Raw genomic sequence first — 15,786 nt, 5'->3', positions numbered from 1 at the left:
TTACTCCCTCCCTTATAATTCACTCTCCATACCTAACCAAAGTGATTTTTTTTTTTTTATGATCTGTATTAGTTCATGTCACTTCTCTGCTAAAAAAATCTTCCAGGGGCTCCCCATCTCATAGAATAAAATCCCACTTCTTCAACTTGGCTTGTAAAACTTAGTTGATTAGACCCTACTTACTTTCTTTTTTTTTTTTTTTAAGATTTATTTATTTATTTTAGAGAGAGAAAAACAGAGCAGTGGGGAGGGGCAGAGGAAGAGAGAATCTCCAACAGACTTCCTGTTGAATACAGAGCCTGACCCAGGGCTCGATCTCACCACCCTGAGATCATGACCTGAGCCGAAATCAAGAGTAGGACTGAGCCACCCAGGCGCCCCACAGCCCTACTTACTTTTATTTCTTTATCTTGTATATTCTTTTCTGGCCCACAACACTTGAATACACTGGCTGTTCCTCAAATATCCTGAGCTTATTTCCACTTTTAAAGGACCGGCTGTAGCAGCTCTTCCCCTGGAATGCCCCTTTTGTAATCGTCATAACGCTTGGCTCCTTGTCATTTAGATCTGAGCTTAAAGTTACCTAAGGAGAAGTCTTCACTTCTGAATCAGTATTAGTAACCACCCAGTTAGTGTTGCCTCACCCTATCTTAACTGTGTGTAGAGAATATCACTATTTAATAACTTTCTTCTTTATTTATTTGGTTGTCTAATTGTATCTTGCTGCCTTTCTAGCGACTTTTCTAATCTACGTTCCAATCTATCTGTCTCCACACTCCTGAAATGGAAGCTCCATAAGAGCAGAAACCTTATCTGTCTTGTTCACTGCTATCTCTCCTGACACATGCCAGCACTCAATAAATGTTTGTTTTTATGTTGAATGAGTAAACAATAAATGTCCTGGATACCAGTTTCTCCTTTTGTCAGTCAGTATATTTTGCATAGTATTGTTATATTGACCTTCTTTAAACATTGATTTCATTGTGTTTCTCTCTGAGTTGATGATGTACAATGGATCTTAATTGCTTGCTACTGTCTATGTGTGCTTCATACCTCTGTCTTATTCATTAAGTAGTTGGTAATCAGTCCAGTTCCCTTAGTCTGTCTTGCATTATCATCTTATGACATATTAAGTGGACCAAAGAGAAGAGAAAGATTCTAAGGCTATTAGAACCTATATCATAGGGGGCTCCTAGCTGGCTCAGTGGATAGAGCATGTGACTCTTGATCTCAAGGTTGTGAGTTCAGTTGGGTACGGAACCTACTTGAAAAAAAAAAAGAACCTATATCATATAAATTAACAACTATTTATCTACACTGGTGGCTTGTCTTCTGTGCTCCACATGTATGTGTGTGTCTTGCCTTCTTTTGAGAATTGTGAAGGACAAATTCTCATAATTTCTTTGAGAATTTGTTTTTCTTAGAGGAACTGTCACAGTTCCTCTGTGATGATGATGCTCAATAAATACTCATTGGATTGATTTGAATTTCTATCCTTCGCGCTTGTAGAATGATTTCTTTACAAGATATTTGAGGATGTAGCAGAAAAATCAGTAATAATGCCTGCTTCCTTCTATTGGGCTTCTTCTGCTCTTACTGCTCAGCGCCATGCATTTCCCTGATCTGCCTAATTAATTTCTTTAGAATGGATTCCTAGAAGTGAGGAAAGAGAAAATTCAAGGCCCAGTTTACCTAACTCAGTTTCAGACTGAAAGAAGTATAATCTATAATGTTGGAACTAAAAGCATGAGCATCAGAATCAGACAGACCTGGATTTGAATCCTGATTCCCCTGTGACTAGCTGTGTGACCATGAACATGTTGCTTAGCTTTTCTGAGTCTTGGTATCTTGATCTGTGAGGTTGGAGTAATCATACTACCTACCTCGTAGAACTGTTAGGATTAAATGAAATAACACATGTGTATACTTAGGATAGAGTCTGGCAGGGTATAAGAAATTAATAAGTTATTTATTGCTAGAACATATGATATATGGATTTAGCTCTTTAACCACTTCTGTTCTCACACAACCCACTTGTTGAAAGACTCACATCCCATTAATAGAGTATTCCACCTCTAAGTGAAAACTTTAAAATGGGGAGTTGGCATGGGAATGGTTTCCATTTTTAACAGTCTGTCTTCCACAAAAGGACAGCAACTCTCAGCATCAACAAGTGGTAAGGAAACGAGGACATTGCTGGCAAGAGCAAATATAGTTGAGACTTATTAATAAACCCTATTTATAATTTAGGTTTCCACGGTTTTGAAGGATTGGAAAGTAGGATAGAAGGAGAGAAGAATGAGCATTTTATTAAAACAGAAGTATAGTATTATATTTATCTGCCTGTAACTGAAAACTGTACTTCCAAAGAACTGATAAGAAAAAATCATTGTTTTTATACTTACTTTATTGCCTTTGATGCCCTTTTTCAAATCTGAAATGGTTAATATTGTGTTGTAATGTCTAAACTTCAGTGTAAAATTATGAAGCAGAAAAAACTAGCTGTAGAAGGCTAAAAATAATTATGAAGTTCCTTTTAAATAAGAAGAGCATGTTTAGTGTATTTGATGTAAATGAAGCTAGTGTATTTAGAAGTAAATTTTTTAAAAAACCTTTATGTCAGAGAAGCTATATTTGTTTGCTATACGTAAACATATATGTGTGTATGTATGTATATGTGTATATTTTCATTAATAATGAGCTGAAACAGTACAAACTTTGAGAAAATAGGTTTTGGCAAAAGATTATTCTGGTTTATTTTACTTCCACAAAAGTCTCTTTTTACTTAATGTTCGCTGTGTAATTACAGGGTGTAGGAAAAAACAAGATTGTTGACAGATTCCTTCACCTGCTCAACAGACCCCGAGAATACATCCAGCTGCACAGGTAAGAGTATAAGACCCATAACCTCTTGAGATCTAGTTTAATCATTTATTTTCCCCCAGCACAATTTAAAAATACTTTCTTAAAAGCCCATTTTATAAACCAGTTTCATTTTTGTTCCTCCTGTCCTTATCTCTTTTCCTTAAAAGGCAATAAAACGTTGGCAAATTTATTTTTTTAGTGACTAATGCTTTATAAACATGAATTAATAGATATTTTGTAGACAGAGAGTGTTGAACATTATATTCTGGGAGCAGATTTCATCAACATAAAGGCTCTTAAATTAGAGTAAAAATATGTAGAGACTAAGCCCATTCACTAACAGGAAGCTAAAATAGCTCACAAGGAGAACCAATAAACTATATGATCTCAGGTATGAGGTAAGAAACCAAAAATGTAGAAGAAGTAAGTTATTAGTCTCCTTGCCTTCCTTATAAACACTTTGTGGATTATTTAGTTTTGTGTGGTCGGAATGCTTGTTCAAGGACAGCTTTTATTTATTTATTTATTTATTTTTAAGATTTTATTATTATTTATTTACTTGACAGAGAAAGACACAGCGAGATAGGGAACACAAGCAGGGGGAATGGGAGAGGGAGAAGCAGGCTTCCCATGGAACAGGGAGTCTGATGTGGGGCTCGATCCCAGTGTCCTGGGATCATGACCTGAGCCGAAGGCAGATGCTTAACGACTGAGCCACCCAGGTGCCCTCAGGGACAGCTTTTAATCAGATAGATATTCTTGACATGAATTGTTTTAGCTTTCTCAGTCAGCCCGTTCTAAATCTTTCTAAAATAAAAGTAAGTAGCAGATCCACCAAAATAGAGAGAGACAGATAGAGATGGGGACAGGAGAAAGAGAAAGAAATAGAGAAATCAAAGAATATACCAAGTAATAAGCAACTTAAAACTAGATTGAATTATTATTTTAATCCCAGGAGGTAAAAAATACCGTGTAGTGCAAAAAAATGTTTTGCACTTGGGTTGATTTGCAAGAATTAATTTCTCATTTGGGTCCTTTCATTAAATAATGATATGTTCTTAAGAGAAAAATGTAGGAGAAAAGAAGGCAGAACTAATGAGTCATAGGAGAAAGAGAAGAGAAACAGTATAAAGCTGGGAGTTGGTCAAAAGCTCCCTCTTGGGATTTACACCTCTGACTGTTATGGAGTAAGTGGTACCTGATTAGTCCTACCATAGTAAAGAATTATAAAACTGTACAAGACTCACAAACACTGGGAAACTTACAACTACCAGGGATCTGTGAGCTGAACAACTACCAGAGCTCCCAGGTGGTTAGGAGCCTTCCTTAAACACTCCTGATATTCAGAAAATATTCTATAAAGTCTGTGCATTAGAGGTAGAACCAGTCTACCCCTAGAATAAAAGCTACTCTATGCCCATCCTTACTAAGTTAAAACATAAGTCTTGAGAAAACAAGAATGCTTGCTATTTAGTAGTATTTTAGAAGTTTTTCTCGTATAGAATGACTTTAAAAACTAAGGCGATGGATGTTAGGGGGGAAATGTCTTTAAAAGATCAATCTTATTCAAAAGTACATTAAATTCTTAACCAAACAAACTTAACATGAAATGAAGGAAGACTGCAAAATCCATTCAACAACACATAGCATTTAAAATGTCAAGCATTCAATAGAAAATTACTAGACATACAAAGAAGCAGGAAAGTTGGTCAATAGAAATAAACCCAAAAATGACAGATGGTGGAATTAGCAGACAGGGACTATAAAACAGTTACCATAAATATATTCAGGTATTTAAAGGGAGAAAATAAGCATAATGAGGCAATAATTAGGAATTCTTAATATAGGAATGGCAACCCTAAAAAAAACAGTTTCACATATGAGCAATTGGAGTCTCAAAAGAAAGGAGAAAGAATGGGGCAGAACAGTATTTGAAGATATAATGGTGGAAAAATTCCCAAATTTGATTGAAAGCATAAGATCACCAATCCAGGAAACTCAGTGAATCTCAAGCAGGATAAACAGGAAACCACAACAAAGTACATTATACTCAAATTATTGTAAATTGAAAGACAAAATCTTTAAAACTGCCAGAGGAAAAAAAGACACATACAGGGGAAAATGATAAAAATGGCTGCTGATTTTTCATGTGAAATAAATACCACAATTCAGCGAAATGATTGTTTTGAAAGTGCCAAAAGAAGAAAAAAAGTGAGTGTAGAATAATGTATTTGGCAAAAAATTCTTTAAAAATAAAGACATTTTCAGAAAAACAAAAGCTGAGAATATTTTTTCACCAGCAGACCTGCATTGTAGAAATAAATTACAGTTCAGCATTTTCCATGAACATGGATACAAAAAAATCCTTAACAAGTATTAACAAGTCAAATTCAAAAATCTATAAAAAGGATAATACATCATAACCAAGTGGATTTTATCCCAGGAATGTAAGGTTGACGTAACATTTGAAATCAAATAATGTAACCCATTTAATTTACAGCATAAAGGAAAAACCATGTGATCATCTCAATCATTGCAAAAAAAGCATTTGGAAAGATTTAATACCCATTCATAATAAACATTGCAGCAAATTAAAAATAGAAAGAAACTTCCTCAACTTGAAAAGAGGCATTTTTTTTTAAAGATTGTATTTATTTATTTGATAGAGAAAGGCAGACACACAGAGCAGAAGCAGGGGGAGGGGAGAGGGAGAAGCAGGCTCCCCACTGAGCAGGGAACCCAATGAGGGGCTCAGTCCCAGGACCCTGAGACCATGACCTGAGCCAAAGGCAGGCACTTAAGCAACTGTGCCACCCAGACACCCCTTGATAAGAAGTATTTATGAAAAACCTGTAGTAACTTATATTTAATGGTGAAAAGCTAAATGCTTTCTTTCTATGATGAGGAAAAGGCAAGGATGTTCCCTATTCAGCATTATGCTGGCGGTCCTAGCCAGTGCAATAAGACAAGAAAAAACAAAAACTAAAATGCATGTTTAAATGGAAGAAGTAAAATTGTCTTTATTTAAAGATGACATGATTGTATATATAGAAAATCCTAGGAAATCTATGAAAAAAAAAGCCATCAGAATAAGTGAATTGAGAAAGGTCACAGGATACAAGGTCAATGTACAGCATCAGTTGTATATTTATATAATAGCAATGGGCAGTGGGAAAATAATTTTTTTTTTTTTTTAGTTTTGTATTTAGTTAAAAAGGGCACATGACATGAGCACTGGGTGTTAGATTCAACTAACAAGTCATTGAACATTATATCAAAAACTAATGATGTACTATACCTTGGCTAATTGAATTTAAATAAAAAATAATTTTTAAATATTATTTACAATAGCATAAAAATATGAAATAGTTAGGAATAAATTTAACAAAACATGTGCAAATTTTAATTTGCTAATTTTAATAGAGCATAGCAAGGCCAACCCAGCTCCGTAACTTGTATAGGTCACTTACATAGTTTCAGAAAATTTCTAGTCTGTTTCCTCAACTTCTCATGATTCTTCTTTGTATGAATGATGCCTTATGTAAACCTAAATATTTCAACTCCCCCCCCCCCCCCCCCCCCTTTTTTTTAGGAATTTACTATGTCAAGATTATAGGACTAGGTATTTTAGAAGATACAGTAAGAAATAAGAAACATAATTTCTGTATTTAAGGAGCTATAATACCGTTCTTGTTTATAATTATTTCAATATTTATGTTCCCCTGACTCTGAAAAACTGACTACTTTTTCCCTTCACCTTTAAGCTTTAAAACCAGTTTTTCTGCCTAATGGACAAAGTTTGAGGAAAATAGTGAAAGAATCAAACTCATTGACTAGTTTGCTAGTTCTTACCCGAATAACTTTTGTTTATAACATCACAGTTCTAGTTTTTGAGCCACAAGGCACATGGAAGGACCCATTTTTGACATTTTAAGTATGATACAGTGAGCATTGCAGTTGTTCATTCTTAGGAGAATTTGAGCTATTTTATTTTGGCTGCATTGTGTTTAGTTTCTACCACATAGTGGTGCCCTTAAAAATATGTAATTACTTGAAACTTTTAATTAGTGTGTATTCTGATGTCACTTAAGCATGTAATGTCAATTTAGAGCAAAAACAAATGAATTTAAATTTTAGATTTTAAAATTGGCAAGCAAAAAACCAATTTCTCTTAAAGATGACATCAGAGATTGAAATTAGCTCACAGATTTGTTTTTGTTTTTTTTTTTAAAGATTTTATTTATTTATTCATGAGAGACAGAGGAGGAGAGAGAGAGAGAGAGAGAGAAGCAGAGGGAGAAGCAGGCTCCCAAGGAGCAGGGAGCCCGATGCGGGACTCGATCCCAGGACCCTGAGATCATGACCTGAGCCGAAGGCAGACGCTTAACCATCTGAGCCACCCAGGCGCCCTAGCTCACAGATTTGTGCCCCAGAAAAAATGAAGTACTTTATGTGAGAGTCCCTTTGTATGATGGGGCAGTTTTTCCATTTGTATATGTGGAACACCAAAATATTTTTAAAGAAAGATGTATTAGGCTGAATTGCATCAATCAATTCTGATTGTAAATTATGGAAGTTACTTAGCACAATCAGAAAAAAAGGCAAAGAAATAAGACAGGTACTTAGTAATTATTTCTGGGTGTATGTCACTGTCACACTAATTGTAAACAGGCCTTTTGCTTATAATTCATTGATATAGGAAGTTTTGATAAGTCTTATTTTTCTAGGAATCATTCCTTTTATTATTGGTATAAAGTTGTTTATAATATCATATGATATTTTACTGACCTTAGGCTCAGTCATGATATCTTCATTTTTATTCCTGGTATTGGTTATTTGCCTTCTCTCTCTTTTATTCATGATAATTTTTGCCAGGAGGTTATCAACATTATTGGTCTGTTCAAGCAACCAACTTTTGGCTTTTATATATTTCTTTTCTATTCAATAATTTCTGATTTTGTCTTTATTATACCCTTCCTTTTATTTTCTTTAGGTTTAATGTGCTTTTCTTTTTTAAACTTTTTTATATGAATGCTTAAATAGTTGATCTTCAATCTTTAATTTATATATGTGTTTAAGACTGTTTATCTTTGGGTTTTCCTTTGGGTCTCAGTTGTTTCATCTCTAGACAAGGTCATTTCTAGTATCTTTTAGCTCTATATTCTAGTATCTTTAAATAGGCAAGAAGAAGATGGTATTCAAGGTGCTTTAGAAAGTTGAGAAGATTAGAGAGAGATACCATGCCTTACTTTCTGCCTACGGTGTCTTTTATACCAACCTTTTTTCTTAAGGCAACAAATGATCCATAAATAGTAAAGAATTGTGTGCTGCTTATTTATGTTCTGTGGTAATTTTGACATTGCCCACATAAGTATATAGGTGTGTTATCCATGAAAAAACTTTCTAAATTCAAAATGTAATAAGTTTCAAAGCCTAATATTTGTATTATTTTTGTTTATAGCACCCATTGCTACATTATTAATTGATGATGTATTACAAATAAAATATCTACTCATTTTAACATGGACCCAGGCATCTCTATTTGGCAATATTTGATATTTAATATATTATATGAAGTTGGAAGTAAAAACTCTGTTTCTATTTAAAATATATAATATTAAAGGATCTTCATTAATTAAACTCGATTTCAATGTGGGGAGTTTTTTCATTATATACAACTTTAGGGCTGTATTTGCCATAAAATTTAAGGTCATAAAATTGTTTTAAGAAAAACATATGTTTTAAAAGACCTAAAAACAGCAGTTCAAAAAAATGTTCCAGACTTCTCTGATCTATGGGTGACCTACTTAATGTCTTTACTTTGTTTATTTTAGATTCCCTTTCGTGGATTTATGATGTCACCATCTAAATAATCAGTCACATTCAGTTTAGTTTATAGATGTCATTCCAACAAAATTAGTTATGGGCCACTCAACACATTCTCTTGATAAGTAAAACCATCACCAAACATACATGAATAAAACATACAACCAGTATATTTTTTAAGTGTTACTATGTTATATTTTAATGATCAGATCTCATAAAAATGAACAAGCTGGGCAATTTAATTCGTTTTTTAGTTAAAATCAAGATGTTGTCCTTTGTATGATTTAGGTAATTTAAAAGATTAATGGATATAATTACTTTTATGGTATGTGTTACAAACAGAAGAGACTACATGCCTCATATTTGTGAAGTACATCTATTTATTTGTTTTTCTACAATGTTATATTACTTTGATGTTAAAGAGGACACTTGATATGTCACCTCTGTAGCTGTATTTCCTCTGTGGATAAAAGTACACTTCTATATTAAGAATTATCGTAGGGCTTTGAAATACTTAACTTTACCAGGTGTTTTTTTTCATTTGCTCGCCTTCATATATGAAGATGACAGCACAGATCCAATCATTAGCATGACCCATATGCTCTTGGTTGATTATTTTTCTATTAGTGATGCCCATTGTGAATATAGAGTTCCCAGGTTCCCTATATAGTCCATACTTTCTCTTTAGTGGGATTTACCTCATGTCTGTTCAGCTTATTCCAGACTAGACCATTCTGTGTCCTACTCACAAGTTTTGAGTTTATATCCATGACTGTCTTTATTCCTCCATCTAAAATGCACTCTGTTTCTCTTCTAATCCTTCAAGATTTGGTGCATTTTTGCCTCTACATGGAACTTTTTCTGACTTGTCATCGTAAGTGTAACTTTTCCCTCCTCTGAAACTGCATAGGACTAAATTTGTACCATTGCAAAAGAAAGAATATGGGTTTTAGGGGCGCCTGGGTGGCTCAGTCGTTAAGCGTCTGCCTTCAGCTCAGGTCATGATCCCAGCTCCTGGGATCGAGTCCCACATCGGGCTCCCTGCCCCGCGGGAAGCCTGCTTCTCCCTCTGCCACTCCCCCTGCTTGTATTCCCTCTCTCGCTGTGTCTCTCTCTGTCAAATAAATAAAAAATCTTAAAAAAAAAAAAAAGAAAGAAAGAATATGGGTTTTAGAGATCAAGTCCTGTCTTTGCCATTAACTTTTTGGCGGCTTTGAACTTCTTGAGTCCTAATTTCTTTGCTTATCAAATTGAAATAATAATACCTGAAAGGATGGCTGTGAAAATTAAATGAGAGAATGTGTGGAAAGGACCAATCAGTGTCTGACATATTTTAGGCACTTAAATATTTAGGCAGACTAATAAATATTAGTTTCTTACCACATACCCCACTTTCTTATCTCACTCTGATTTGCATTATATTTAATTTCTACATTTCATTTGCATCCCCTCCACTTTCCCCAGTCATGCTTCCTCATCTAGATAGGGAACTTTTTGAAGGCAAGGGTCTGGTTTATTCATTATGTATTAATTCATTTATCTAACTTGTATTTATTAGATTCCTGTTGTTTGTCAGTGGCTTTTAAGGCATGATGACTTATAGATGATGATATCGGTCTTGACCTAGAGGAGCTTGCTTGCTTATTAGTGGGTGAGGCTACAACATTTACAATACAATGCTGTATCTGAGCTATGAAAGAAGCATGTGCAGGTTCTGTGGGAACGTTGGGGAGAGGTGCCCGACTGTCTGAGTATACGCAGGTAATATGGTGAAGGTGTCTGGAGAAGGTGGCACTCAAACGGAGTGTTCAGGGATCGGCAGGAGTTTTCGAAGTATAGAACAGAGAACCGGGCATTATGGTTATTGGAAACATATGATCTAAAAACCAGGAAGTGAGAGGCAGCTTGGTATAACGTGGGCTGTATGTGCATAGAGGCAAGGGTTGTTGCCAAGAGGAAGATACGGGCACAGCATAATTCGACATACAAGACTTTCCTCAGGCTGAAGAACTCTGAGTGTGACAGTCTAAATTTAGAAATTCACAAAGTCCCAGAGGGAAAATAGATGTATTGACAGAAAATAGAAAAACTAAAAGCTTCTCTAAGTCTCATAGAAAAAGTTAGTATTGAGCCATCAAGACATCCTTAGCACTGATAAGAGCATTAGAGGACTGGAGACACACCACACGCAGCTGCTACACAAAACCTCTGAGATACTCCTGTCTCCTCTTACCCACGATGAATTTGAAAAAGCTATTTTAAAACCAATTTTATCAGCCATTGGACAGTAGTTTTCCCACTAAGAATGCCTTCTACTGCCTCTCTTTCACTAAAGGAATTATGCCAGTCCCTCCAACCTTTCCACATAGATCTTCAGATTTGTAATAATAATTTTTTTTTACTCCTTTCTGGATGGTCTTCAAATCCAGTTAAATTTCCTTATGATTTTTGTTTCTTTAACAAACATGTACACAGCAGCTACTCTGGACTTTTCTAAACTGTTTTCAAATTGTAACTCATTACTGCTCACTACAACTCTCTCAGATCAGTACTGTTCCCCTCTCTGTTTTGCAGGTGAGGACACTGACGCACAGAAAAGTTAAATAACTTGGCTGAGGTTACAGAGCAGGCTTCTTACAACCTGGCATCAGCCCTGTGCTCTAGCCACTGTACCATGTTGCTTCTTGACTTTGTTGTGTTGACTGAATTGTATTTTCATGATGATAGAACTTTAGTCAATTCGTGGGGCACCTGGGTGGCACAGTCAGTTAAGGGTCCGACTCTTGGTTTCAGCTCAGGTCATGATCTCAGAGTTGTGAGATCGAGCCCTTAAAGGCTCTGTACTTGGTGCAGAGTCTGCTTGAGCCTCTCTCTCCCTCTCCCTCTGCCCCTGCACTTTCTCTCTTTCAAATAAATCTTTAAGAAAAAAAAAAAAGGAACTTTAGTCAATTCCTCACTAAAGTACCAACCATCTGGTAAGACTGTCAGTCAAACAAGTCTTGCTTTCTAGACTTCAGTCCATGTATAATAGCTTAATTTTTTAAATTCTAGCATCGTATTTCTAATCCTTGCTCATCTTGACCCCAAGGTCTTTTCACATTTTTCCATTTTTTCAATAGTAACATCTTATAAAATTTGGGGTTCTGTTTTCTTGACCACTTTTCCTGATTATTAAACTTACTTTGCCTCCCCTGAGGTATGTCATCAACTGTCACCCAGGGAATTCATAAGAACATAAACCAAATGAATTCCTGTGGCCTTTTTCTGTGATGTCCCTTCCAGACTGACGCCGCTTCAGCTCTCTTGGTGCTCCAGCCACAGGTTGAGGTTATCGAGGTTGCTGAGTCAGAGCTTACACAGACCCCTGAATCTAGAAGTACCAGCCACCAGCATGCTGTGGGCTGTTTTGGAAGAGAAGACTGGAAACAAGGAAGATGTCACAAGCTAAACAAGCTTGAGAACCACCGATGCCCTGGGCATTTTGTCTTAGTTTTGCTATATCCCTTGCCATTAGAGAACAGCCACATTTCTTTCAAGTGTTATGTACTTTTTTTAGATTGTGAAAAACTTTAAAAATCCAATGTAAATAGAACTATATAACACATACCCAAATTTATCACTGAGATTTAACAACTGTTAATATTTTTTTCAAATTTGATTCTACTCTTCCTTTTACAGAAATAAAATGCTGTAATTATAGCTCAAGTCCCCTTCAACCACCACCGCAGTCTCATCTCTCCTTCTTCAAGTCAGTCACTAATGTCAATTTAATTTATAACCTAATCCTTTGTGGGTTTTTTTTTTAACTTGTAAAACATATTTTTGTTAAGAGAATTATTTTCTCTCACTGACTTCCATTATAAATTAGGTTACTCTGATGCGGGCAGGATTAAAAACGGTTTCAGTCCTTAGTTGTTACAAAAATAAAAATAAACTCAAGTTTACAATGGTTTCCATATCAGATTATCTGAACAGGCTTAACATCATATCCTAACCACTTATGTCTGCTCTTCTCTCTCTCTCAGCCTCTCTAGTGAGCATGGGTGGTTGGGTGCTCATAGCGCCCTTAGGTGAGCAGAGAGAGTGAAGAAGTATCTTGGGCCAGTGCCCTCTACTTCTCAACAGTCTTTGTATTTATTAAAATCTAAAATGCTTCATAAAGTACTGCTCCTTATAAGTGAGGCAGATATTGCTGTTAAGCCAGACTCTTCAGAAGATGGCAGCAGGGACAACAGACAAGGGTGGCATGAGGTGCTTAGATTAAGTAAGTATATTTGCATCTTAATAGGATTTGCTCAGTTCACAACTCCATTAAGTACTTTCTGTTAACCACGATGTATCTGTAGTAGTTTGTAACAGGAAGAATTCAGGACAGTGCTAGAAAATCTAAGAATTGTTTCTACCTTCTTACATCATTCATTCATTCAGACAGTCAACAAATATCTAGGATGGGGATTCTAGAAACAAAGCCCGAGACGGAAATGTTTGTATAAGTAATTTTAGAGGGAGTGCTTTGAGGCAAAACTTGCAGGGAAGCGAAGGAGTTAGGATGCAGCAGTGGAAAGAGATGGTTTTAGTTGAAGTCTGGACTCAGCCTCCTCACAGAGAGCTCTGGAGCATGAATGACACTACCCAGTTATCCGATTGGGAAGCAAGAGGGCCAGCCTTTTTTGCCCCCATATCAGTAACTCATTGGTTATGGGCTGCCCCCTAGGAGAGGATCAGGGGGAACCTGTGACCTCCCAGGCATTTCTGGGCAGAGTAGCTCCCCACCGGTGGAGCACAGTTCTTTGGAGAAGGGTACGGCTATGAACTTTTGGAAATCACTGCTGCAGTAGCTGGGGGCTAGGTGCATTTGGTGGTGGTAAAGGAGATCTGTGTAGGGCACCAACAGCATATACTACGGGACCCTTTACTGAAGGACAGTGCGATCTCTAGCATTGTTCTAGACCTTGAAAAATACAGCAGTGAACAAGACAGACAAGGTCATTAATGTCATGAAGCTTTGTTTCTGGTGGTGATGAGGAAATATGCAATAAATAAATAATACAATAGACAGGGAAGTATCAATGCTATAATGGAATTTATGTGACAGTGTTTTAAAGGCTAATGTGATAAGGAGAAAATGGGTAAGTTTGGCAGTAATGACCCTCTTCGTAGTGGGATTTGCAGCAAGACATCCTAGCATTTCAGTAGCTTTGTGCGTTCTGGAGACTTGGTGGATGAATTGACCCAATGCAAGATGCATCCATAAAAATTACCACAGGTGACAGTGACTGGAGAGAGGGCGGTGAGAACTTAGGCTAGTAATAAGTTGGAATAAGACTCCACCCAACAGCCTAAGGTACCAGGCCTAGCTAGGGTCTGACCCGGGGGAATAGGATTAGAGGGAGTTAGGGTACTGTGGGGGAATATTGGTGTGATAATCAGAAAATGGAGGACACAGAGGCGGAAGTATATGTGACTTGTTATAAATCCCCAAATATGAGATTTATAACCTCTTTGAGCAAGACCAGTGAGTCATGTATGTCACTCCCTGATTAGAATAGGAAATCAGGAACAGAGTAGGGTGAGCCTGCAGCCAAGTGAAACTGAATAAAGCAAGGGATAGGACTACGAGTTTTGCACACCCTACCAACAAAGGTGTCTTTTATATTATATACACACACACACATGTTCTGAATGTAAGGGTTTTTTAACCAGGTCTCAGTGGCAGTTGTATATAATTGAATATCATTTTCCACCAGGGACTCCAGTTCTGCTTGTGTATTAGTTGAACAGTGTTACTAATACTTCTTACTGGTTTCTGGTCATCACTGGTTAGATGGCGGTAATGCTACAGTCAACCCTATTAATATGTTTTAAGATATGGTTTTCAGGAATGCCCTGTGTCAAAAATAAAAATCATAAACCATTTATTATAAAACTGAGCTAAAAGGAAATGGAAGCCTCACATTTTTAAAAAACATTTATTTGAGAGAGAGCATGAGTGGGAGGGACAGACAGAGAGAGACAAGATCTCAAGCCGACTCCACGCTGACCATGGAGCCCAGGTGGGGCTCAGTCTCATGACCATGAGATTACAACCTGAGCCAAGACCAAGAGTCAGATGCTCAACCAACTGCACCACCCAAGTGCCCTGGAAGTCTCACATTTTTAAAAGAAAGCATGTCGGGTAACCTTTGAGCCCAAATTGTATCAGAGAGTTATTATAAGGATTAAATGACATATCACATGTAACTAGGACAGCGCCTCGTATGTGGTAGGGAGCCAGTTAAAATTAAATCCCCTCTTTATATATAAGTCTGTATTATTTTCTATCCATATATAGGTGAGCGCCATATCTTCTGCCTCTTCTTTTCTTGGCTTTAGATCTGCATTTTTCTTTTAAAAATATCCACATAGGTATCTCTGGGGCATTTCAAATCCAAAATAGCCATCTCTTCATACCAACTTTTCTTTTGTCAATATCCTGCAGCCCCCTTTCTACCCGGTTCATGGCAGGTATCAGTAAAGCAGTGTTAAATACGTGATTGGTAAAAGGAAGATGCTTCCTCTCTGCACTTATGGAATCCTGTATCCAGTCACCTGGCCTGTAAACCATGTACCTTTTATCTTTCCCTGTCCTTCATCTTGACAGCTGATCACTATGAAATCATGTCTTCATTTTTTAAGGTCTCCTAAACATCCTCTTCTTTTCCTTTCCCATGGTCACTGGCAGTGCCTGGACTATTGCATTAGTTTCTTTTCCAGAGTTGTAACCAAGTTCTTTCAATTCCACCCTTGTAATAGATGTAGTATCTCCCTCCCTCCTCCTCTGGGCCATAATTCCATTCCTTATCTTCTCTTGCCTAGATTATTGCGGTAGTACCCTGGCTAAGAACTCAGCCTCCAGTCTATCTTTTTCATGCTTCATTGTTGTTCCAACCAGTAAATTTGATCACTTACTGTCTTGCTCAGAACCCTCTGATGACTCCCACTGCCAACAGCATCCAATCCGTACTCCTTAGTTTGAGCCCCATCTGCTTCACTGGTCTTAACTTCCACCCTTTCTCTCCCACATACTTATGCTTAAGCCATATGAACTGCTTATGA

At 36.7% G+C, this 15,786-nt stretch overlaps 1 protein-coding gene across 5 annotated transcripts in view; it reads left to right on the top strand.

Annotated features, from left to right (window-relative positions):
• The window catches only part of VWA8 (von Willebrand factor A domain containing 8), a 336,853-nt gene that overhangs the window by 166,844 nt on the left and 154,223 nt on the right, over positions 1-15,786 (top strand). For all 5 annotated transcript variants that reach the window (XR_012378777.1, XR_012378779.1, XM_073894490.1 and 2 more), the window contains one exon: positions 2,810-2,886. Coding sequence is in view for 3 of the 5 variants with exons in the window: in XM_073894490.1 (XP_073750591.1) it covers positions 2,810-2,886 (77 nt within the window). In the remaining 2 variants the exon portion in view is untranslated. The remainder of the gene's footprint in view (positions 1-2,809; positions 2,887-15,786) is intronic.

Source organism: Callorhinus ursinus, unplaced genomic scaffold (assembly GCF_003265705.2).
Source record: "Callorhinus ursinus isolate GAN/ISIS: 27379988/994484 unplaced genomic scaffold, GSC_fseal_2.0 scaffold7, whole genome shotgun sequence".
Taxonomy (NCBI): domain Eukaryota; kingdom Metazoa; phylum Chordata; class Mammalia; order Carnivora; family Otariidae; genus Callorhinus; species Callorhinus ursinus.
Note: the sequence above shows the minus strand (reverse complement) of the source record. Positions and strands in the feature narration are given on the sequence as shown.